Here is a 24,757-nt window from a genome sequence, read left to right on the forward strand (position 1 = left end):
GGCAGAATACTGTACACATAATAAATAAATAAATCTTTAAAAATAAAAGGGGGGTTGGGGGATTTAGCTCAGTGGTAGAGCACTTACCTAGCAAGCGCAAGGCCCTGGGTTCGATCCTCAGCTTAAAAAAAAAAAAAGAGAGAGAGAGAGAGAATGCATCATTTCTATATTAGCAGTTACACCCCAGAATCAAATAGAATCTAAAAGCAAAGAGCGTTTATTAATATTCCAGCATGCATGAGGGGTGGACACCTGTACAAAATGGCGATGACCCCGAGAGGAGCGTGCAGGCTCCTGTTAAGCACAGCTAAGGGGAGTTTCAGGGACTGTTAGGTCATCTCATACATAATTGGTTAAGCGAGCAGCAGTTATGCTAGTATACTTTTAATTGGCTGAGGCGTAGTCTTATTATTTTTGGACATACTTGCACAAGCTTGGGCAAGTCCGAATGTGACTCAGAAGGGGGCTGCAGGATTTGTCCTTGAGACACTGTGAGGCTGACTTATACCTTGTGTTTGTTCTCTCTCTCTCTCTCTCTCTCTCTCTCTCTCTCTCTCTCTCTCTCTCTCTCTCCCCTCAATGTAAGGGCCTTGTGAATAAATGGCCCTTTGTTGGGGGAGACACCTGTTTTGCCCTTCTCAGAGAACTGAAACTTAAATTCAGTTGTGAGGGTGAGAGAGTTTAACCCCTTTAACCTCTGAACAGGGGAGGGGAGGACAGTGTTTCCAGAGAGATTTCAGTAGGGAGCACCACACACTGATCTTTCTTATATTGAGTATTTTGTTATGAGAAAAGTAACTTTCTGCCTAAAAAAAAAAATGCATCATTTGTTGTTGGTTGTTTTTGCTCTTTTGGGGGCCTGCCACCTGGCTCCCAAATAAATCACACATGGAATCTTATTCTTAATTATAAATGCCCAGCCCTAGCTTGGCTTATTTCTTGCCAGCTTTTCTTAACTTTAAATTATCTCATCTACCTTTTGCCTCTGAGCTTTTTCCTTTCCTTACTTCTGTATATCTTACTTTCACTCTTACTCCATGGCTATGTGTGGCCATGTGACTGGGTGGCTGGGTGGCTGGCCCCTGGAGTCCTCCTCCTTCTCTTGCTCCTCCTATTTATTCTCTCTGCCTGCCAGCCCCATCTATCCTTTCTCCTGCCTCGCTATTGGCCATTCAGCTCTTTATTAGACCATCAGGTGTTTTAGACAGGCACAGTAACACAGCTTCACAGAGTTAAACAAATGCAACGTAAAAGAATGCAACACATCTTTGCATCATTGAACAAATGTTCCACAGGATAAACAAATGTAACACATCTGAAATTAATATTCTACAACAACCATTTCTATATTAGCAGTTCCTACTGTACCCTGTGGTAAGAAGGGAAATATGCATGGGGGTAACTTCATTTGGCTAAGATTTTCTGGTTTGGGTTTTGTTTTCACTTAAAAACATATTCTGTGCTAGTGAGATGGTTCAGCAGGTAAAGGCGCTTGCTACCAAGCCTGATGATCTGAGTCTGATCTGCAGAACCCACATGGTAGAAATAACAAAATCCACACCTTGCTACCAAGCCTGATGATCTGAGTCTGATCTGCAGAATCCACATGGTAGAAATAACAAAATCCATGCCTGTGAGTTGTCCTCTGACAGCCACATGTGACACATATGGACTCACACACATATACATGTAAGTAAATATATACATAAATTTTCAAATTGCAAAATCATATTCAAAGAACATTGCTCTGCCAGACTTGAAGTATCCCACTGGATGCTAGCATTATGTGTGCTTTTTTTTTTTTTTTTTTTTTGAGTAACAAATATAATATACGAGATTGCAAAATAACAATAATAAGTTGGGGCCTGTGGTATGCTGTCCCTCTCCTGGGAGTTTCCATGTGCATCGCTAGGCCGTTGTGACACCATCCATCTCGTATCACCTTCACCCATGAGAGACTTAGAGACTTCAGTTTTGACTTCAGAGAGTTCTGACGTTAGCTAAAACAGTAAACTTGTCCCAACTTAGTTCTTCCTCAGAACTCAGGACAACCGCTGGATGAATAAACTTCCTGTGTCTGTACTTTTCCATCCAGACGTCCTAACCGAGACCGCAGGCCAGTGGAACTGCACATCAGGAATGGACAGTAAAGCTCTCCACGAACCCTCTTCTTCTGCCTTAATTAACTCTAACCTCTCGGTTCCTCCGTACGGTAAATCACAGAACTGTGGGTGCAGCATCCAGGGACCCACAGGCATCTAAACTCAGAGAACCATCCTTTATTCCCAAAGGAACTGACATGGCAAAGACTTAGAAAACCAAACCAATGTAGACCATGGCCCATGGCCCAGACTAGCCTCTCAGGGAGCACACCATCCTGTACCAAAGTAGCACCATTGTAATGCTAGACCCTCTGCATGGCGAGACAATTGTATAGCTTGATCTGCTTGGGGAGCCCCCTGGCGGTAGGATCAGAATTCATCTCTGGTGCATGAGCAGGTTTTTTGGAGCCCACTACCTATGATGGGACACCTCCTGCAGCCTTGAGGCAGGGGGAAGGGCTTGGACTTACCTCTACTGGATGTGCCTCCCCATGGGAGGCCTTGCCTTCTTGTGGGGGAAAGTGGGGGTAGGTTGGGAGGGGGAGGCTGGGGGCGGGGCAGGAGGAGGGAAGAGGGGGATTTTTTGATTAGTATGTAAAATGAATGAAAAAAATTTCTTAATTAAAAAAAAAAAGAAAGAAATGCTACACCAGAAGTTGAGCCCCATGGCAAAGGCCTATAATCCCAGATACCTGAAGTAGGAGGGTCAGGAGTTCAAGACCAACCTGAGTAAGCATGCCTTTGTCTCAAATTAAAAGAGAAGGAGGAGGAGTTTGTTTGGGTTTTTTTGTTCTGTGGTTGTAGTTTGGCGATAATGCATTTGCCTAGCATAAATTAGGCCCTGGGTTCAGTCCTCAGCACCAGGAAAAAAAAAATAGTGACAAATAAATAATAGACTGTCTGTGGCTGGAAAGATGGCTCAGCTGTTAAGAGGGCTTTCTGCTCAATCATGAGGACTGGAATTTGGATCCCAGCCCCCATGTCAGGTGGCTCATAAACACCTGTCACTCCAACTTCAAGATCCAAGGCTCTCTTCTGGCTTCCACAGGCACGCACACACACAGACACACAGACACACACACACACACACACACACACACACACACACACACACACATAAATAAATACATAAACAAAATCAAATAAGATGAAGTCTTTTTTTAATGGGCTGTCTTTGGAACCGAAGAACAGAAGACAGATGGCAGGTCAGGATTTATATCTCAGAATGTAGGCTCTCATAATTAAGAGGCTCGTAACGCAATCTTCAAAATACCCAGGAAATAACTAAAACTTACTTAACATAGGAATAATTGGGAAAGTCACAGCAACACTCAGTAGGAGAGACCGTCACCAGACAGCCACCCAGAGATGACCAGATGTCAACACTGTTAGACAAGAACTTGAATGCAGCCAATCTGACGTGCTCCACAAAGTGAGAGCAACACTCTTCGGAGTTGAGTGATGTGGCTGGATGAACAGCAAGTGCAGAAACATACTAATAAACACACTATTGATGGCAAACTTATTTTTAAGTATTTTAAAAATAATAGAAATCATTTATTTGTAATTGCAAAAATTATAAACCAGAAATAACTCTAATAAAAAAAATATATGAGATCTTTCACAAAAATTTTATTGAAATGCCCCCCTTTTTAGAGGGTTTTTTTAAATTTTATATGTACGGGTGTTTTGCCTGTGTGTATGTGTGTACCACATGCATACAGTGCTGCAGAGGGCATTGGATCCCCCTGAAACAGTTGTGGGCTGCCATGTGGGTGAGTGATGGGAACTGAACCCAGGTCCTCTGGAAGAGTAGCCAATTCTCTTAACCACTGCATCTGCCCTGCCCACTGCACCCCCTTTTGAGATGAGGTCTTACTATACAGTCTTTGCTGGCCTAGAACTCTCTATTTGAATCAGGCTGGCCTCAAACACAGAGATCTGAGTACTTCTACCTCCCAAGTACTGAGATTAAAGGCAGGCACACCATGCCAGATCTGAAGATCTTGTTTTAAAAAGAGGGTCGGGCGGTGGTGGCGCACGCCTTTAATCCCAGCACTCGGGAGGCAGAGGCAGGCAGATCTCTGTGAGTTCGAGGCCAGCCTGGGCTACCAAATGAGTCCCAGGAAAGGCGCAAAGTTACACAGAGAAACCCTGTCTCGAAAAATCAAAAAAAAAAAAAAAAAAGAACAGATTAGAAAATACTCTGTTTATGGTGGGGAATATTTGATATTTTGATAATTTCAGTTCTAAAAAACGAACTCTAAACAGAGTAAGTGTGCAGACACGTTAGAGAATGGTGTGTCCCACAGGAGGGCCAGCCTGGGCAGTGTGCCTGGTAGAGCCTCATCCCTTAGCAGCAGCTCTCTTGTGACTCTCCTCTAGGCAGAGAAGGGGAATGGCAAGATTGTTCCTGCTTACATTGTTTAATAAGAATGTATCAGCATTTATTAAAGTACTTTCAAAATAAATAAGAAATAAAAGAAACAGAAGAATGTTTTTAAAATGCTAAAATTGTAGTAAAAAGACAAGAACCAGTTTCTTGTCTTTTCTCATCCAGTCCAACATGCACACACACACATGCACACACGTGCACATACACACATACCCATCAGTGTGCACAGCTCTGGAGGCTAATAAACTCTCACAGCTTGTATTATATAGAAAGTATATATAATATCTATTCTAGTAGCCACGCCTAAACTAAACGCCACAGTTACAAGTTTTCGCTTGACTAGAATCCCCTATGATGGCCTCTGCCTCTCTAGTTTTTATACCCACGATTTCTACTTTCACCCTACTTTTTTTTTTAAAAGATTTTATTTATTTATTATGTATACAGAAGAGGGCGCCAGATCTCATTACAGATGGTTGTGAGCCACCACGTGGTTGCTGGAAATTGAACTCAGGACCCCTGGAAGAGCAATCAGTGCTCTTAACCTCAGAGCCATCTCTCCAGCCCTCACCCTACTTTTTTTATCTCCACTTTCAGAGGCAGATACCAGCATCTCCATCTTCGGAAGAGAAAACTCTGACACGGGGGCTTTCATTTCCTTACCTTGGCTCAGTCGCCGAGTGGCTAAGTCGGGATTAAAACCCAAGCCAGCGCTGCACCCCGGCCTCTGTGCTGAAAAGGAGGCTATGGAAAGAACCTCTCTGGCTCCTCTGGGGAATGGGATACTGTGTCAGTAGGAGGGTTTTCTAGCCAAGAATTTCGGTGCCTGTGATGATTCATATTTAGATCATGTTCCTTGAGAGTAGGGGAAGATATTTGTAAGCAGCTGGATTTAACATCTGAGAGTTGCAAGTAAGGATCTCAGGGGGACAGCCAACCAGATGGTAGGAATCTCAGAGGTCATGGCCACTGCCTGTTTTCCACACAGCTAAAATGTCACCTCTGCCTGAAATGTCCTTCCTGCTGCCTAGTCAGGCATGGTAGCACACGCCTGGAATTCCAATATTTGGGAGGCTGAGGCAGGAAGTATCATGAGTTGAAGGCCAGCTTGGGCTTTAGGTTAGATCCTCCTATCTTTTAAGAAGCCTGAGAAATTTAGAATACTTTTGATTCCAGTATTTTTTTTTTTTTGATACATGATTTCTCACTGAACCTGAGCTCACAGCTTCAGCTAGACCAGCTGGCCAGTGAACTGTAGGGATCTTGCCTGTCCCCACAGCCCTCCACACACCCCTATTTCTCCAGTTTCAGCTTATAGAGGAGGTTATAGATGCACACTGCCATTATCTGGCTTTTATGTGGTTGCTGGGGATCCAAGCCCAGAATCTCATCATTGTACCACCAGCACTTTACCCACCAAGCCGTCCATGTTCCTACCCATATTTTTTAAAAGACTTGGTCGACAACATTCTTTACTCTGTCAGGATAAAAACTTCATGAAATTGGCTGAAGGGTTGGTTGGCTCAGCAGGAAAGAGCACTTGTTGCCCTTGCAGAGAAACTGAGTTCAATTCCCAACACCCTTATGGCAGCTCACAACTGTCTGTAACTCCAATCCCATGAGATTTGATGCCTTCTTCTGGCCTCAGTGGGCACCAGGCATGCATGTGGCACACATACATGCATGAAGGCAAAACATTCACACACATAAATAATATAAATAAATAAATAAATACAAAAACTTCATGAAACTATTATTTGGGATAGCCTGTATCCATGTGTGGTGATATTTTATTTGTGCTGAAATGTGATATTTTATTTGTATGTTAATAAATAAAATTTGCCTTGAAATCAGAGGTCATAGCGAGTCATGAATAGAAGTCAGGCAGTGGTAGCACACGCCCTTAATCCGATCACATGGCAGGCAGAGTCTCTGTCTGTTCAAGGACACAGCCAAGTGTGGTGACGCATGCCTTTAATCCCAGAACCAACCATAGAGACCTGAAGGTCTGTATAGACAGGCAGTGATGAAGAAGTCATGTGGCTGGGATTAGAGCCAATGAGAAGGCAGAACAGGAAGGCAATAAAAGTGCAGGTTAGACAGGAAGAAGCTCTCTCTTGGGAAGCTATGGCGTGGTGGTAGATTAAGGCTAGTCAGTGGCTCTTTGCTATTTCTCTGATCTCTTTGGCTATTACCCATGTATTTGGCTCTGTGTTTCTTATTTGCTAAGACTGTTTAGAAATTTGTCTACATCCATGTTACCAGTCTATGGACATTCATATTTGGCTCCAGAATAAACAACCTCATATTTGCCCTTAAGGTTAGTACCATGTTCACATGTTAACAGGATCTGCCACATTGAAACAGGAAATCATAGACCAGACTTCTCTTTTGCTCTATTTTGTCATGAAACCTAATCGCATAAATAGTTACAAATGTATTGATCTGAAACACTTTGTAGTTGTAGAACATTAGAACGAAAACTCATCAAACATGACTAAGTTTTTGTTTATAGAAGAGTTAAGAATTACCTTACTAAATGTGGCTAGAAGCTAATTTACTTAGGAAATTGACTTAAAAGTGTCAAGGAAGCCAGGTTTGGTGGCACACACTTATTATCCCAGAAGTAAGGAGACAAGAGAATTGCCATGAGTTTGAAGTCAGCCTTGACTACATAGCAAGTCACAGGCCATCCAGGGTTTCTTCACAGTGAAACCTTGTCTTGAGACACACAAACAAAGAACTTTATTCCTGGAGCATGGCTCAGCAGTTAAGAGCAATTATTGCTCTCACAAGAGAACCTGGATTAGGTTCCCAGCACCCATATCAGGCAGGTCACAGTCTCCTGTAACTCCAGCTCCAGGGGATCCATCACCCTTCTTTTGGCCTCTGCAGACACCCAAACACGAATGCACACTCATGTGTAAATAATTAATAAAATCAATTATTTTTATTTTTTAAAACAAGGAAATTCAAGTCAAATAAAATATCCCTGCTCTTCCCTCCCACATTGCCCTCCCTTGTACCCTCCACAAGAAAATGCTAATTAAATTGCCTTTTCCCAAAACATGTAAGAAATCATGATGTAATTACAGTTTAAACAACACAGTAACATAGAACAACTCATAATTGTTTAAGATTTTTAAAAATTTTTAGGCCAGGCATGCTGATGCACACCTTTAATACCAACACTTGGGAGGCAGGGGTAGGCAGGTCTCTGAGTTCAAGGCCAGCCTGGTTTACAGAGCTAGTTCCAGGACAGTCAGGTCTATACAGAAAAACCACTCTGTGTATGAATGTGAGTGTGAGTTTCTGAATGTGAGTACAGTGCCTCCTAAGGCCAGAATTGAATCTTGGATCCCCTGGAGCTGGAGTTACAGGCAGTTGTGAGTGGTCCAGAGTGGTTTATGGGAACCCAGCTCTGGGCCTCTTCAAGAACAGTATGGGCTCCTAACAACTGAGCCATCTCTCCTGGCCCTAAACATCTTATATTCAGGGCCAAGATTTTTTCTTCTGTTTAACAGCGAGATGGAAAAAAAACTCCTAGCATCTTTTTTTTTTCAAGTCATCATAACTAATATTCTAAAGAACATTCACTAATTTTGAATTGCAAATGAAAACTGAGCCTATCAAAATGTGTGTCTAGCTGCCGGGTACTGCACACCACTTTCTCCCTGAAGAGCTAGCCTCTCATTCTCATTTCTAGATGTGAGTGTCCCTGTGGCTTGAACAAATAGGTCTGAAGGATTGGGCTTGTTTTTGTTTTACCATTCCACTGGAGATAAGAAGGGCATCTTTTTATTCAGAAGAATAAATTATCTATTAAATGCAGCCTCCTCTGCATCAACCAAGTGATACTAGAAAAGATCAGCAAAGGTTGAAAAGGGAAGATGAAGTCAAGCACAGAGATCTCTTAGGCAGAGTTGTGTTTGTTTCGCTATACATGTCTTTCTCTGCTCCGGGGCGTGTGATGGCTCAGAGACTAATCACCAATCATATTAAAAGTCAAAGATGCGATCTTTCATAAGTGACATTCAAAACGAGCTGGTCCAAAGTCATCCTTGGCATATGTTCTAATGCGTAATATATCTCAGATTGGCAGTCCTCATGCTGCATACGGCTCTCTCATTCCCAAGTCAATATTTATGGGAACTACCGCACCACCCAATCAGTTCTCCAAGTCCAGTCTCCCACTTTTTCTGTTGCTCTGTATTCTGAACGAGACTCCTGTCATACAGATGGGGTGGGGTAGGGTGAGAGAAGTGGCTTACAGAAAAGGTCTCGCGTTGTCTTTGATTCCATTCGCAGAGAAATCACCTCTACTCCCTTGTGTGGGTTCGTGGTTGTTATTTGTTCCTTCTGTGTTTTGCTAGTTGGCTGATTTTTTTATAAGATTTCTTATATGTAGATGAAAATAACCTTGAACTTCTGACCCTCTTGCCTCTGCCTCCTGTGTACTGAGATTACTGGGGCATGCAACCACAGCTGGTTTACGCAGCGTTGGGGATCTAACCCTAGGTTTCATTCACTCTAGGAAGCACCCTACCAACTGAGCTACATCCCCAGCGCCCAAAGAGAAATCTTAAGACAGATGGTAAGACACTAGAAGGCTTTGTCATTCTGGATGAACGGAAGGCTCGGAGGGGACAGAGCAGATATAGGACCAGCTTTTATGAAGCTTCCAATGACCACCAGGAAGCCTCTGGCTCTCAAAGAGTTTGCTCTTAGGAAGACAAATTGACCGGGGCCTGGCCAAACGTGTGGTGAGAATCACTATATGCGTCATCACTGTTGACCATTAAAATATCCTAGCTTTTTTCTCCAGGACCTTCTGAAGGCTGTATCCAAAAAATATAAAACGGGTGGGAGGCAGGGGGATTGACAACTGACAGTCAGATCTGGGTCACAGGACTGGCTGGAGCGTGTTGACACTGCTCAAGACCACAGTCACATGGTGGGGACTCCATGTATGCCGCCGAGGAAACACGTTTTTGTCTCACTGACTCCGTGAAAATAACACAGCTCTGAATTTTAAAATGCCGAGCTCTAAAGAGAAGGCTGTTGTGTGCGGTTTCTCTCTCCTCGGGTAGACTCTGGCTGTCAGAAAGAAGGTGGGGGTCAGGACCCCTCCCCTCCGTGGCTCCCAGGAGTGGTAACCAGGGTTTCACACCAAAGTGTGACTGTACCTTCCTCAGACCTTGTCACAAGAAAAGGAAAAGAGAAACAAACGCAGAAGTCGGTCAAAGGGAGAGTGTGGGAAGATCTGTTGGTGCTGAATGTTCCCAAAGCTTTTAAAATCTGAATGACAGTTCCTTTATGTTCTCTGAAAATGTGTCAGAACACACCCTTTCATAGAGGCTAACACGTTACATAACCTTAGGATAGAAAGTGCTAGCTTTTGGCAGGTAGTGCTCTGTTGCTGTCACACTGTCTGCTCTATTTGTGGTGCACTAAATAAACGTGTTTCCTTAAATTAAAAAAAAAATCATTAACTCTTTAGTGTGTGAGCGGATGCACATCCCCAAGAGTACACATGTGGAGGCCCGAGTCCAGTGGGACATGTCTTCCTTGGTTTGCCTCCACCTGACTTACCTAAACCAGGAGCTCACCAAGTCAGTTAGACGGGTTGATCAGCAAGGCTCTGGGGTCTGCCTATCTCTGCCTCTTACGACACTCCCAGGTACTGGGCTACAGGTGCCTGTGTGCCGTGTTCAGCTTTTACGCGGGTGCTGGGAACCAGGAGTCACGTCCCCACCCCCACGGAGCCACCTCTCCAGCCCACCTTTCACTAATTATATCTACAGACACAGTTGGAATTTCCTGGCACAACGATACAAGCTTGTTTGAGCTAGAACTGCTGTGAGTGGATGTTGGAGTCTGGAGGGCACCCGTGGGGGTTTCTAGGCACTCGAGTCCCTCATCCAGGATTTGTGCAGAGATGAGTGGATAGTAACTAAAGAAATAATTTATTAAGGGAGAAAGGCCAGGCGTGGAGGTGTGGCTCTGTATAGGTCATTGGCACAGCACTCTCCTCCCAGAACTGCCCACCTCGGCTCCCTCTCACTTGCCCCTTCACTTAGTCCTGGTTGGGGAGGAGGGGCCCACTCTTTTTCTCCATCTCTACTTTCTCCCCTATCGTAAGGCCTCTCTCTGCCCTGCTTCCCCTCCACAGCACCAGTGAGCCTGCGTGTGACTCACTAGGAAGCAAGGCTGAGGATGCCAAGAGAGGTGGGAAAGGCAAGAACATAAACTGGTAGTTCGTGAGGATGGGATTTTAAAAAAGTCCGTGGTCCCTCAGACGAAGAGGTCATGTGCAAGCTTCTCAGGCCAACTGCTGAGTCCAGGATACTAATTAGAATTCAAGTCCTACAGGCGGGTGTGCCGGGGTGCTGTAAATAATGGTCCTCAAACCTTAGCGAGTCAAAGGATCACTTGAGAAGTGGATTTATGCTGGGCAGCGGTAGTCCCAGCACTCGGGAGGCAGAGACAGGCAGATCTCTGTGAATTCGAGGCCAGCCTGGGCTACAGGGCAAGTCCCAGGACAGGCACCAAAACTACACAGAGAAACCCTGTCGAAGAAGAGGAGGAGGAGGAGGAGGAAGAGGAGGAGGAGGAGAAGGAGGAGGAAGAACAAGAACAAGAACAAGAACAAGAACAAGAACAAGAACAAGAACAAGAACAAGAACAAGAACAAGAACAAGAACAAGAACAAGAACAAGAACAAGAACAAGAAGTGGATTTATGATGGATGTGGCAATCCAGACCTCAGTCTTGAGGGGTCTGGGGTGGGTACAGCAGTCTGCAACTGAGCAAGGAGTCCAGATGCTGTCATTCATGTAGCCCTTGTATATGTGAGAACTGTTATACTCTTCAGAGAAAAGGAAACTACAACTTGCCTCTTTCCTCTGTTTAAAGAAATCGTCAGCTTCCGCAAAGTGTTTCATTATCGTCTTTCCTAAAACAGCTCTGAAGCAACATGTAGCAGCCGTACCACCACCTGTGGTGTGACTTCTCCTGGGGAGGTGAAAACAGTGTCTAATCCCCACGGACCAAAGAAAGGAGCTCACAAGTCCAGCCTGGTGGAGCAACGAGTTTAAGGAAGGTCACTTCCAGGAGCACGGCTGACTCCAAGTTAGTCTCTGGCCGGCAGGTAATGAAGACACTGGACTTCCAAGATGGCTGGCTTCTTCCTCACTCTGCTGACCTGAGACAAAAGCCTGGCAGCTTAAAACAAAGGCATGCTGGCTTTTTCTCCAGCCAGAAGGCCTCTTGCTGATGGACTGGCTCAATTTCAAGGCTGGCTTAGGGCATATTACACAATAATTGTGAACCAATCAGCCAGCCTCTCTTCAGACTGACCAACCTGAATTAGAGGAGGAAAATTCTTCAGAGGCTTAAAAAAACAGAGAAGAGACTGGATTTATGGCTTTCCAAGTTCCCCCTCTGCTTGTGAGGGGGGCTTCTCCTCTGTGGGTTGCTGTGTGTGTGTGTGTTTCCTCTCCCTCAATGAAAACCTTTCTTCTGCTGCTGCTATACGCTGTGTTCAAGATTTCCCTGCTGCTCCCTGTCAAACTGGAGAGTTTTCCTCCCTTTTAATTCTTTAATTGGCAGAGAAAACGAACTTTATCAAGGCCCTTAGATGGTAACAGTTACAGCACCAAAAAAAAGCCTTATCCCAGGATGACAATTTACAAAAGCCACATCACTGGAGTCCTTCCCCTGCCCCTTGTCAGCCTTTCCCAGCCTGTAAAATACAGAGCCTGACCCCAGGACGACAGTGTGCAGCTGGGTGCATGTGGCGGGTGAAATCTCAGGCCTGGGTCTGGTGACACCCCACTCCCTTCAAGGAAGGAGTGTTAAAGCCTCCTTACTGTAGACCTGGATGTTACTGTACTGCTCTGTTTCATTGTGATGATTACAGAGCCATGGTATCCCCTGGTGTTACAGCCTAGAGGTCTGCTTCCCTGGCACTGGGATTACGAGCATCCATGACCACTCCTAGTGTTCATATATGGCTTCTGGGGATTGGAGTCAGGTTCTTCATGTCACCAACACAAGCCCCTGGCCAACTGAGCTCTCTTCTCAGCCCTCCTCCTGTTTTTATGGCTGAGGAAATAAGGCCCACAGAAGTCAGAGGCTTGTGTAAGGGTTACGTATTAGTAAGCCAAATGCTGTCTGTGAATCCAGAGATGCTGCTTTTCCCAGACCATTATTTTTAACAATCTAATGAGTAAGAGATGAGAATGACCACATGACAAATCCCTGCAAGTGTGTACCCCAGCTAATGCTGGAGATGGAGTCATCTCCGATTAATCCCCACAGTTAACACAGACACTGGAAACAGCTGACCAGCCACCAGCATTCTCTCTTATCATCTACTGCCGAGTTGAAAGATGTGGTTCCTGCTGGGTGGTGGTGGCGCACACCTTTAATCCCAGCACTCGGGAGGCAGAGGCAGGCGGATCTCTGTGAGTTCGAGGCCAGCCTGGTCTACAAAGTGAGTTCCAGGAAAGGTGCAAAGCTACACAGAGAAACCCTGTCTCGAAAAACAAAAACAAACAAACAAAAACAAAAAACAAAACAAAACAAAAAAGATTCGGTTCCAGGGCTCTGTTTCTTGGGAGACAGAAAATTGTACAAATTGCACATGTTATGTGGCTAAGCTGTACAACAAATGAAGTACTTGCCTGGAGGCTGCATTCATGTACACCATACCTTTGGCATTTGCAGACCACAGTAAGGAAACTAACATAAACTCCGAATCATTCTCCTGATGGTGTGAGGCTACTGGGGTCCCTCTCTCTCTCCCCGTCCCACTCCTCCCCTCCCTATCTCTCCCACTCCCCTTCCCCTTCCTCTGCCCTCTCCAGATCCTTCTCCCTCTCCCTTGTTATGAGGGAGGGATCCATCCTCAGTAACTTCTAAGCCTGCTAATTCCTCACTACCTAATATCCATGATTGGAAAGAAGTGTGGCTACCTGGTCTCAGAACTGGAGATATGTTCTGTCTATTAGGGCTAAGTACATGTCTTTTCTAAGCATCCATTTTCTCAATTTTGAGATAAGAACAAATATAAATGTTTCATTGACTCTACGCACCCAGTATTACATACTTATATAATTCAGAGTTTCAGATAAGATGATCTCTTGAGTCCAGAGACCACCCTAGACAGTGTAGTGTCTCAAATAAATAAATAAATAAATAAATAAATAAAAAATTCTAACTACAAAACGAGCTGGGTGTAGTAATCCCAGCACTTTGAGAAGCTGAGGCAGGGGATTGTGAGTTTGAAGCCAACTTGGGCTCTATTGTGAGACCCTGTCTTTAAAAAAAAAAAATTCTAAATAAATAAAATTCAAATAAAAACCAAATATTTCACATGATAAAAGTGATTAAATGAAACAGAACCCCTGAGAGCTCTTTTTTTTTAATAATGTATTTTTATTTTATGAGCATTGGTGTGAGGGTTTCAGATCCCCTGGAACTTGAGTTACAGACAGTTGTGAACTGCCATGTGGGAGCTGAGAGTTAAACTTGGGACCTCTGGAAGAGCAGCCAGTGCTTTTAACCACTGAGCCATCTCTCCAGCCCCCATGAGAGTTCTTAACACACAGTAGGCATCCAATGAATAGATACATGAAGTTTGACCCCAACTATGCACAGCTTGAATAATGAAAATTTCTCATGTTGGTAGATGAACTTGAAAATATGCTCAACACATCAGGCTTTGATGAGTAATTCATAAACATTGTCAACTTGTTCAGGGTGGTGATAGAGAAAGATCAAAAAAAGCAAGCATCATGAATCTTTCATGGGGGAGCTAATGGCCTTTGAAAAGGCTGTTTCAACTGTACGAAGGTTTTTTTTTTTTAAGTTTAGTTTGTTCATTAATGGTAAAACTTTTAGAACTAGACCAGTTTTTTTCCCCCACATGTCTGTTTTTAAAAAGTATGGTGGGGAGCACAGGCCATGTATTTAGTCATAAAAACATTATCTATCTATTCCAAAGCTTTTACTATCTGGCAAGGCAGTCATAATGTCTTCAACAAATCTTAGCCAATGATGATGCTGGACCACTAGAAACTAAAATTAAGCATTGAAGGGTGTCTGCACAGAGAAGACGCACACACAGGAGAGACACAAACAAACCAACACAATGTGATAAGTGCTATGAGAATGCGGGCATGAGGCCCAGAGAGAAGGGAATTATCTGGGGACAGTTTCCGAGAGGCAATAACACCTAATGGCATTCTTAGCGAGTGAGCAGGAGTTAGCTGGGAAAACAGTGGGACATTCAGACAATATGATAGCTCTGCAAGGTCGTGGCAAGAGAAGACAGGACATACTTGAAACTACAAATAGCAAGAAGTGGTTCCAAAGGAGAGCTGAGGAGAGGCAGATAAGGCAGGCAACCAAAAGACCATGGGCGGCCATAGATCCACTAAGAAAGGCCTTCTGTACAAAATGATCATGATAATTCTGAGACCAAAAGTGTAATCAAACGCCTAGAACAGTGGTTAGCATCAGAAGAAAACAAAGAGCAGAAGTGGCTGACTTTTGTCACTGACTACTTTATGGGGTGCCCCAGGCATTCAGGAGAGGATTGTGGTTAGAGATAGATACACCTCCTAGCTGAGGAAGGCTTCGGGGGTGCCATATAAGTATGGCACAGACCATGTACTCAAGTGTTCCAGCGATGCAAAGGGAAGAACGAAGTGATAGGAAATAATGAGTTTTAAAGAATGGACTGTCTCCTGGAGCTGCCTTCTAGACTGATTGAGAGCCCCAAATTCAATAAGAAAAACATGCAAACACCACCGGCTTCTGATCGTTTCATGTACTCCAGTCTGCGTGAGTGAAGCAAAACCAGAAGCGTGTTTGTGTCACAGTTTCTTGGGGTCTTCTTAGAGTTGTGGGCTGGGACATGGATTGATCTGAATGCTTTAAGGGGGCAACTAGACCAGAGCCCCATTGAGAAGAGGTGGGAGCTGGAGATAGTGCTAAAGTTTTGAGACAAGAATACAAATGTGTGTCTTGTTCTGGTTTTGGGTTTATTTTTTGGTAGGGGGTTGTTTGTTTGTTTGTTTGGGATAGAAAATGTGTATAGCCTGGGGTGGTCTTGAACTCATAATCCTACTTCCTTAACATCCCTGATCCTGGGATTCCAAATGTGTATTTCTATTGCTTTGATGAAAGAGGAAACATCATGACCAAAAGCAACATGGGGACGGGAGGGTTTATTTCACTACCGATTTCATATAACACTTCATCATCAAAAGCAGTGAGGGCAGGAACTCAAGCAGGGCAGGAACCTGGAGGTAGGAGCTGATGCAGAGGCCATGGAGAGGTGCTACTTACTGGCTTGCTCATCATGGCTCACTCAGCCTGCTTTCTTATAGTATCCAGGACAACCAGTCCATGGATGGAGCCACCCACAATGGCCTAGGCCCTCCTCCATCAATAATTAAATTAAGAAAATGCCCTACAGGCTTGTCTGCAGCCAGTTCTCATGGAGGTTAACCTTCTTAACTGAGGTTCCCTCTTCTCAGATGACTTTAGCTTGACGTAAAACTATCCAGCACAAGGTGCATACCATTATGCTCAGCTAGGGTATTTATTTCGTCATAAGAGAATAAGTTGGTGTAATGGTTAATCTTGGTTGTCAACTTGGTTGGGTCTAGGATCAACTAAAAGACACACCTTTGGGTGGGTCTGTGAGGGTATTTCCTGGAAGCATCAACTGAGAGAGAAGGCCCTCGCACAGAGTGGGCTACACCTTTCAGAGGTGGCCCAGATGTAAGGATGGGTGATGGGAAAGCAGTGCTGAGTTTCACTTGCCCACCTTAGCTAGTGAGTGCATCCACTCTGTTTCTGCCACTACTGTCCTCACCCTTTGCTGATTCTGGAGCCCAGCTTTATCAGTCTTCTAACGCAGAAGAATGGTTCTTCAGGAATCCTCCAGGCCTTCAACACCAAATTGAGACTGCCAAGGCATCTAGTTTGGTCAACTGAGCAGCCCCTGGGGTCTTCATCCCTCTGGTGCACAGACAGCCATTGATCAATGACCCAGACTGCGCCATGTATGCCAACTTAATATCTGCCTTTGGTAATACTCATTCTGTTCATTCTGCTCCTTTAGAACCTTGAACAACTTCAATAGATACAAAATGAGATGTTTCAAAGATACACAGTTTATTGTGAGATTAGAAAATACCAGACGTAAGCCACGCAATGATGGTGCTTGCCTTTAATCCCAGCACTCAGGAGGCAGAGCCAGGAGAATCTCTGTGATTTCAAGGCTAGCCTGGTCTATAATGCTAGTTCCAGGACAGCCAGGGCCACACAGAGAAACCCTGTCTTGAAAAACAGAACAGGAAAGGAAGAGATAAAGAAAGAAAGACAGAGAGAGAGAGAGAGAGAGAGAGAGAGGGAGGGAGGGAGGGAGGGAGGGAGGGAGGGAGGGAGGAGGAAGGAAGGAAGGAAGGAAGGAAGGAAGGAAGGAAGGAAGGGGAGGAAGGGGAGGAAGGGGAGGAAGGGGAGGAAGGGGAGGAAGGGGAGGAAGGGGAGGAAGGGGAGGAAGGGGAGGAAGGAAGGAAGGAAGGAAGGAGAGGAAGGGGAGGAAGGGGAGGAAGGGGAGGAAGGGGAGGAAGGAAGAAAGGGAGGGGAGGGAGGGGAGGGAGGGGAGGGAGGGGAGGGAGGGGAGGGAGGGGAGGGAGGGGAGGGAGGGAGGGAGGGGAGGAAGGAAGGAAGGAAGGAAGGAAGGAAGGAAGGAAGGAAGGAAGGAAGGAAGGAAGGAAGGAAGGAGAAAGAAAGTATCAGAAGCTAAATCTAACCAACACTACAAGATGTCCTTTTTTTTAATTCAGATGGTTGTTTGGCATTATATTATGAGCAACCCAACTCTGGGTAAGGCTTAGGTCTTGGCATCCCAGGACTTAGGACCAGAAGAGGAGAGCATCATACCACAGTATGCTCAGTAGGTGAGATGGTAGGTGAGGAGCATTGGTCTGGCTGCTGTTATTAAAGATGGCCAGGCAGTTCAAGGCCAACGTCTAAGCTCCACGTAAAACAGACAGGGTTCTAGCAACTGCTGGTGGCAAGAGGTCCCTCCCTCCCAGTGCATGAGAGATCCCAGAGTGATCCAACTTGGTACTGAAAGAGATGGTGCCTGACTCTGAGCTCTGCCTTTATGTGGTGCAACTGCCGCCAGGAACGAGACGGGCACTCTTTGTTTCCACGGTGCGAATCTTTTCAGTTTCCAGAATTTGCCATGCTCTCTGCTCTTTGCTGTTCCTTTTTCCCAGAATCCCCTCCAAACATCCCTCTCCTGCCTACTAACTTATTCCAGCATTCCAACTGCCCATGAATACACCTGTCTTCCTCCACTCAGCTCCATGAGGATGAGCTTATTAGCCCATGTCTTATTAGCCATGTTATCTCAGGTGGTTAGTACAATGCTCAGCACACAGCAGTTGCAAAATAAGTATTTGAATGAGTGAATGAATTGGTGAATGGATGAATGGGCCAACCAAAAATAAAGATGCTAGAACAGACTCAGGCCTATGGGCTGAAACTTTAGCCAGCATCTAGGAATCAGTGCTCTCCATTCTAGAGGAGAGCAAGAATCATGTTTGGGGTAGCCAAGCCCATTTTGAGGGCCTTGGACCAACACTGGGAGCAGAAGAAGGTACTGTGATGATTCACAGTGCCCAAGGGACCAAGAAAAGTCACACATAGAAAGAGACTTGTAAGTGAGATGGGAATTCAGCTCTAATGACTAAGACGCCTACATGTGGAAGGTACTAGATGTCATTCCCAGCTCCACACTTAGATTGTTAGTCAATATCCCTGTCCCTGGGAAGGTGATCCACCGTGTGTCCTGAAACACTGGTCCTGTACATCTAGGAATCCTCCTATATGTTCCTGATATTGGTAGTTAGGGACAGAAAGGGGTTTCTGTAAGAGAAACCATATAGAGGTTTGCAATGTTACCTTTATCTAACTAAATATGCTAAACCAGAATGCTAAAGAATCTGGGGATAAAACTTGAAACATCATTGAATGGCTTAGAGATCTACAATAAAGCTGTCACCAGCAAAGATTAAGATGAGACTGGTGTCTGGATCTTACATCTGTAGCTTAGACACCAACTCCCCATTGGTGAGGTCTTCAAGCTTCAGTTTCCATGGCTGCTCAAGGTGTGATGCATACACAGAACCTCGGACAGGGCTAGCATGCATCGGACTCACCAGGTGGTCCCTGTTGGGAATGTGGCACCAGGACCCAGGCTTCAGGGAATGAGTATGGGGTCCAGTGGGTATGCACGTCACTCCTTGTGCCCATTCCTCCCCATCCCACCACACACATACCTTCTCAAACATCGGTCTGTCCTCAGAAGTGTTCTTACGTAAAGGACACTCTGCTAACTACCTACTGAGAGCCCTCTAGATCTCGGAGAATGTGTGCCACACACTAAATCATTAGAGACACACATTCACGTGTGTGATCTAGTTCCAAAATTAGAGCCAGGACACCAGGGACCACGTTTTGCTGGGAATCTCTCCAAGCGTATTAGTTCTTAATGCCTCTATGCATTAGAACCATCTGGAATCCATCTTTCAAGAAGCAACTCCTACATGCCAGTCTGAGCCACAGTGGGTGGCTTTCAGTTCTCAACTCTGGCTCCTCTAAGACCTTCTGAACGATGCTGTGCTTTTGTTCAGGTTGTGTTTGTTGTTTTAACTCAGGTGCTCAGACTCCACCACTAAGATTTCTATTTAATTGGTCTGGAAAGGATGCCTCGTCAATAGCTTGAAAGACCTTCCCCACTTTATTGATTTTCTTTGAATGCAGACAGAGGTGCTGTGTAGGGAGTCTTGTCGTGATAGATCCACAAGGAGCGCCTTCATGGAGGGCACTATGAAACAGGAGGTTTAATATCTCCCTCGCCTGTGGTTCCGACAAAACTTGTACAAATAACAGATGTGGTCTGTCCATTTAGAATGTGATATACTAGCAACACGCTCTGTTTGCCTTGTGAACACATATGCAAATGTGTGTTTTCCATTTCCCCTTCCTGAAATTGTCCTCATGTCCAGCTCTGTTTGCATAAGGACAAGAACCAAATTGGAACATGCTACCATAGGGACATGGATCACGCTCTAGCTTTCCTCGGGTTCAACTACTCTAAACATGTACTTGCAGACAGACATAGCAATGTGAGTAGTGCATATGTAGATATGTGTGCATATTCATGTGCTTGCATGTGTTTTGTGTGTGTGTGTGTGTGTGTGTTTTGTGTGTGTGTGTGTGTGTGTGTGTGTTTGTATGTTTTTGTGCATGTTTAGGGGTATACTTATATATGCAGGTGTGCATGTGAAAGTTAAAGAACAACCCTCAGGTGTCATAATTCAGGTGCCCGCCATCTTTTATTAGAGGGCCCCTCATGATGTGGAACTTTGTCAAGGAGGCTAGTCTGGCACACCAGAAAGTCTCCAGGATCTGCCTCTGCCTTCTCTCTCGCCATCACTGGAATTACGAGCTCACACCACTACCCTGGGTTTTCACCTGGCTTTTGAGGATCTAAAGCTCAGGCCCTTGATCTTACAAACTTACAAACTTTACCGGCCGAATCACCTCCTGAGCCCATTTCTTGTGAGAGCTATGGAAAAAGCACAAGACTTGAGAGGAATCCTATGCTTTTTGTGGGCACGCTGGGCTCTGACCCAAGACTCTAGCAGGCTGGAGTTATTCTCCCTCTGGCCGTAGGCTTAGCGGAGGGAAGCTTTGAGAGGCAACGGAATCATTTGAAATGGGACACTCTGGCTTGTCTTGCTTTCAGATCCTAGGCAGCTGGAGCATCTTGGCTAATCTCAAATGCTAGAAATAATGTGCTATTTGTCACTTTCGTCCCAGCCAAGGGTCACACAGAAGCTAAAATAAATTCTAAACGCCATTTTCGTGAGTAGCTTAACTTTATTCACATGGGAACTTAAGGGACTGGCAGAGACTTCCTCGTACATTTCTTCTGAAGGGCTGAGTTAGTTTGGTGGCGCACAGCATGGGTGGGGGGATGTGTGTTGACACAGACCAGGAGCTTGTTGTTACTCCGCATCATCAGGAATCCGGTTTAATTTTAACCTGGTGGCCTAGAGAGTGCATTTGCTGGGGAACAAGCTAAGGCTCACTGGCTGACAAGCTTTTGGCAGCCCACAAGAACGGCATCTTTGGAAAACACACGTTGGACCTAGTGCTGCTGTGTGTCAGGCATTGTGAGTGTGGGTCAGTGATGCCGGAGGTGCCAAGAATGGCATCCCATAATAATAAGAGCAGCGGAAGCTCAGGGCACACAGCAGTCACTCCCAGGAGGGCGGCATGGCCCCTCAGTATTGGTAGGACCTCACGAGAAGCCACATAAGGAGAACGGTGATCAGGACAACCGTGAAGTTGAGAAACAGCTCCTGGGTAGACCGCTCCATCTTCTGAGTTGCTGGGTGAGAACTCCTGACAGACTTCTGAGAGCACACCAAGGACCTCTGGCCTGTCCTCACTTCCTAACAAAGTAAGAGAGATAACATGGGAGATAGGTGAATATTCCTGGAAGATATCCAACCTTCCTTCGGAGGAAAATGAAGTGTTATGGAAGAGGAGAGTGTGCTGACTTGCCCAACCCTTCCCCTCAGACTTATACATGGAAATCCTAGTCCCCAATACCTAAGAATGCGACTGTGTTTGGAGATAGGGTCTTCCAAGAGGTAATTAAGTTAATATGAGGTCACTGTCACAGGTAGCTTCAGTATCAACTTGATATAAACTAGAGTCACCTGAGAACAAGGACCTCAAGTGAATAATTCCTCCCACATTAGGAGGTTCACAACTGCCTATAACTCCGGCTCTGGTAGGATCTGATGATTCTGGCCTCCTTGGGCACCTACACTTCTGTACACATAGCCCCACACAAACTTCAGTTTGTGACTCTGAGTTCCTGCCCTGAGTTCCTGCCGTGGCCCTCCTCCAGGACGGACTAGACCTGTAATCTAAAAATAAATCCTCCCACCTGAAGTTGCTTTTGGCTGGGCTTTTACCACAGAAGGAGACACACAAACCAGAGCAGTTGCTCTAGTGAGCCCTAATTCAGTCTGACTGGTGTCGTAGGGAGAGGAGGTCAGGACGCAAACATTATAGAGGGAAGACACTGCAGAAACTCAGAAATGATGGCTATCCTCAGTCCAAGGAGAAACGCCTTAAAGGAACCAGCCTCGCTGATACCCTGGGCTCCAACATCTGACCTCGGATTTTATTTGAGGTTAAGCTGCCACACCTCTCTGGCTTCAGCCTGGCAGCGGACCTTGAAGATTTTGGACTTGCCAACCTTTACAATGATATGAGCCAATTTTTCAAATGCACACACACACACACACACACACACACACACACACACACACACACGGGGGGGGGGGGGGGGAGGGAGTCAGCTGTGTTTCTCTGAAGAATATGGATGAGCATAGACAGCCTAGTTTCCCTTTCTGCTGACATCCCAAGGCCAATAAATTTATCCCGTATTAATTGCATTGTTTTGGGTAAAAAATAAATTATTACATTTTTCTCTTTTATCTTATGCATGTCTGTATACACATGTCACATTTGTTATTTGGAATATCTGCAAGCCTGGACACCAAAACAAAAAAATTTTACAGTTTAATTTAGTATTGCCCTTTCTTTGGATCACATTTAGGAGTAGGATAACATCATCCTTCAGATTTAAAGCTGCCCTAGGTCTTCATCCAACCCTGGTGAAAGGATAAAGTAGCCCCAACAGCTGCCTGGCTTCGGACAAGCCTACACGGGCAGAAAGCCTGCAGGGGTCAACCAGAAGTCCCTCGCACATCAGGTACTCAGTCCAAAGAACAAGTGTTAACCTCATGAGCATTTCTGTTTCAACAAGGGCTTGTGCCAGTTATTTTTAGTCAAGCTCAGGATGTGCCTAGATTATAAACATTTCAGACAGCAGAGATGGTATCTTCAATGTGCATTCAGATTGCACGTGCAGGAAAATATACTCCAAGAATGTAGGCGACACTGTCAATCAGATTACTAATTTTGATGAAGTAGTGAAATTGACACTTGGTTTATATGATCAAAACAAAATTTAAAGCTTCTGTATTTTAGATAATTTAAGTAGACACTATTATTGTAGAACAAAATTCTATCATGGAAGGAGAAAGTTTAGATGGAAAGGTACTGGTTTGCAAAAGATCAAAGCTTTGTAGCAACCTTTCGGCCTGACTGAATTAACTATAACTTATTTTTGTTGTAGTGTCAATGTACCAAATTATTAATTGCATAGATAACAGCAGATATAATTGCATAGATAATCAGCTTTTATTATATAATTGTTAGTATAATGTATAGCTTCATACTATATTATGCCAATGAATGGATTATAGGATCTCATTTTAAAATGTAGCCAATGATGAGTGATTCATATTTAATTTCCTTTTAATTCTTAATGTTTATTACATTTATTTCTGTCTGTATTTGGGGCAGGTACATATGTGTATCTCAGTACACATGCAGAGATCAGAGAACCACTCTGTCCACCTGGGGAACCTTGGGGTTGAACTAAAGTTATCGACCTCAGTAGCAGCAAGTGCTTTTATCTGCGGGGCCATCTTGCCAGCCCCTCCTCTTTTCATTTTATCCCTCTTTCAGCCTTTGGCATGATGTAAATTGTCAACTGCCAGTGAAAATCTTTACACACAGTTTCCCAGAGTAGAGAAGAAGAAGAAAATGAGTGGGTAACAGAGGAGAACAGAATGTTCATGAGTGTTCAGAGGAGCTGAGGAGATGAGAGCATGTTAGAAGACGTGCTTACAGCAAAGGAACCTGGAACATGGCCCCACAGGACCACAAACTGGAAAGAACTGGTCACCAGTCATAGAATGGATGTGGTGTTCACATACATTTGAATGTTGTGGAGTAAAGAGAATTCATGACATACTGTAGCTATGCAGCACAAGACGGCTGGATCTCACAACATAACTGTGGGATAAAAGGGGGATTTGCAAGAGCAGCAGAGAATGTGACTCCATTTACACAAAGTCCAGAGCAGGGAGCTTAACTGTGTTGCTTAGGAACATGGGTGGGAAAACTTCAAAACAAAGAAGGGTGGGCAAGCGCCTCACTTGGGGGCAGAGGCAGAAGGCAGATGATAGGAATGGACTTCTGCGGCACTGCCAATAATCTGTTTCTCAGTAAATGATAGTTACATTCATGTTTCTTATCATTCATTTTTTAGCTTCTTGCATCTTTCTCATGCTCCCATGTTTTTCAGCCCCTCTGAATGGACAGGCTGAGCACACACTCTCCTTCCTACAGCTTAGGCTTTGCTACTTCTTGTACTTTGACAGCAACCTTAAATATTTGTTGTTTTGTGTATTCTCAAATGAATAGAACACCAATCCAGTGAACTCCCAATGGGTGCAGTTCTATCGAGGTGCACAAGTGAAGGCTGGGTCCTGCTTTCACACACATCCATGAGCAACGTGAGGCGGCCATTCACTCCTCCCTGTTCTGTTTCTCTGCCATGAGCCCACACAGAGCTGTGACTTCCTTTTCTGCCCTCTCTATTAGCCAAAATGGTTGTCCCACACATGAACCAAAGGCTTACAAACCAGGTGAGAATTATACAAGAAGTTTGACATTGGTTTTCTTTTGTGATGTGGGAAAAAATATAAAACTAGAAAAAGAGAAAATACATATCAGAGGGAAACAGAAATAGATATTCATTTTATAGCTCTATTATCATTGCCTGTTTCCACTGAGAAATGTAAGCATTTAGTTAACATTTTTTATTTGAAAATTACATACACACAGAGACAGAGAGACTGCTAAGTACAAAATCCTGTTGTTACCTGAAGAGGGACAAGGACACACCCAAGCTGCTGTAGACTTCTTCTCCTCGCTCTCTCCAGCTCCAGCTGTCTCCCGTCTGAGCTCCTGGACTCTGGGCAGGGCCTAAAGTAGTCTGAGGGAGGTGGCAATCACTGTGATGTCACTGGTCAAACATCTAAAGAGACAAGCTCTGGAGGTTCCAGCCTATTGGTATTCTGGAGGACGTGGAAATATGGTGACTAAGGCTTTGCTCCTTTGACTGCCGGTTTGAATTAACAACGCAGGTTTGTGAAAACTCTGGTTCCCAGCTGACTTTTGGTGCAATGATGTGGGATTTAAACCCATCTTTTAGCACCTTATAAATGTC

General features: G+C 44.7%; 1 protein-coding gene across 2 annotated transcripts; it reads right to left on the bottom strand.

Annotated features, from left to right (window-relative positions):
- Positions 1-20,452: 20,452 nt before the first annotated feature.
- On the bottom strand, positions 20,453-24,515 carry Sln (sarcolipin). 2 transcript variants are annotated; one of them, XM_028865127.2, is made up of 2 exons: positions 24,411-24,515; positions 20,453-21,050 (listed from the first exon to the last, which is right to left on the bottom strand). In XM_028865127.2, exon 2 carries the CDS (start codon positions 20,973-20,975, stop codon positions 20,880-20,882), a length of 96 nt encoding a protein of 31 aa, XP_028720960.1. In that variant the 5' UTR covers positions 20,976-21,050; positions 24,411-24,515; the 3' UTR covers positions 20,453-20,879. The 2 variants fall into 2 exon arrangements, with proteins under 2 accessions (XP_028720960.1, XP_028720961.1); XM_028865128.2 differs by having other exon boundaries at positions 20,453-21,046; positions 24,411-24,513.
- Between the last annotated feature and the right edge of the window lie 242 nt (positions 24,516-24,757).

The sequence above is a fragment of the Peromyscus leucopus genome, chromosome 7, assembly GCF_004664715.2.
Source record: "Peromyscus leucopus breed LL Stock chromosome 7, UCI_PerLeu_2.1, whole genome shotgun sequence".
Taxonomy (NCBI): domain Eukaryota; kingdom Metazoa; phylum Chordata; class Mammalia; order Rodentia; family Cricetidae; genus Peromyscus; species Peromyscus leucopus.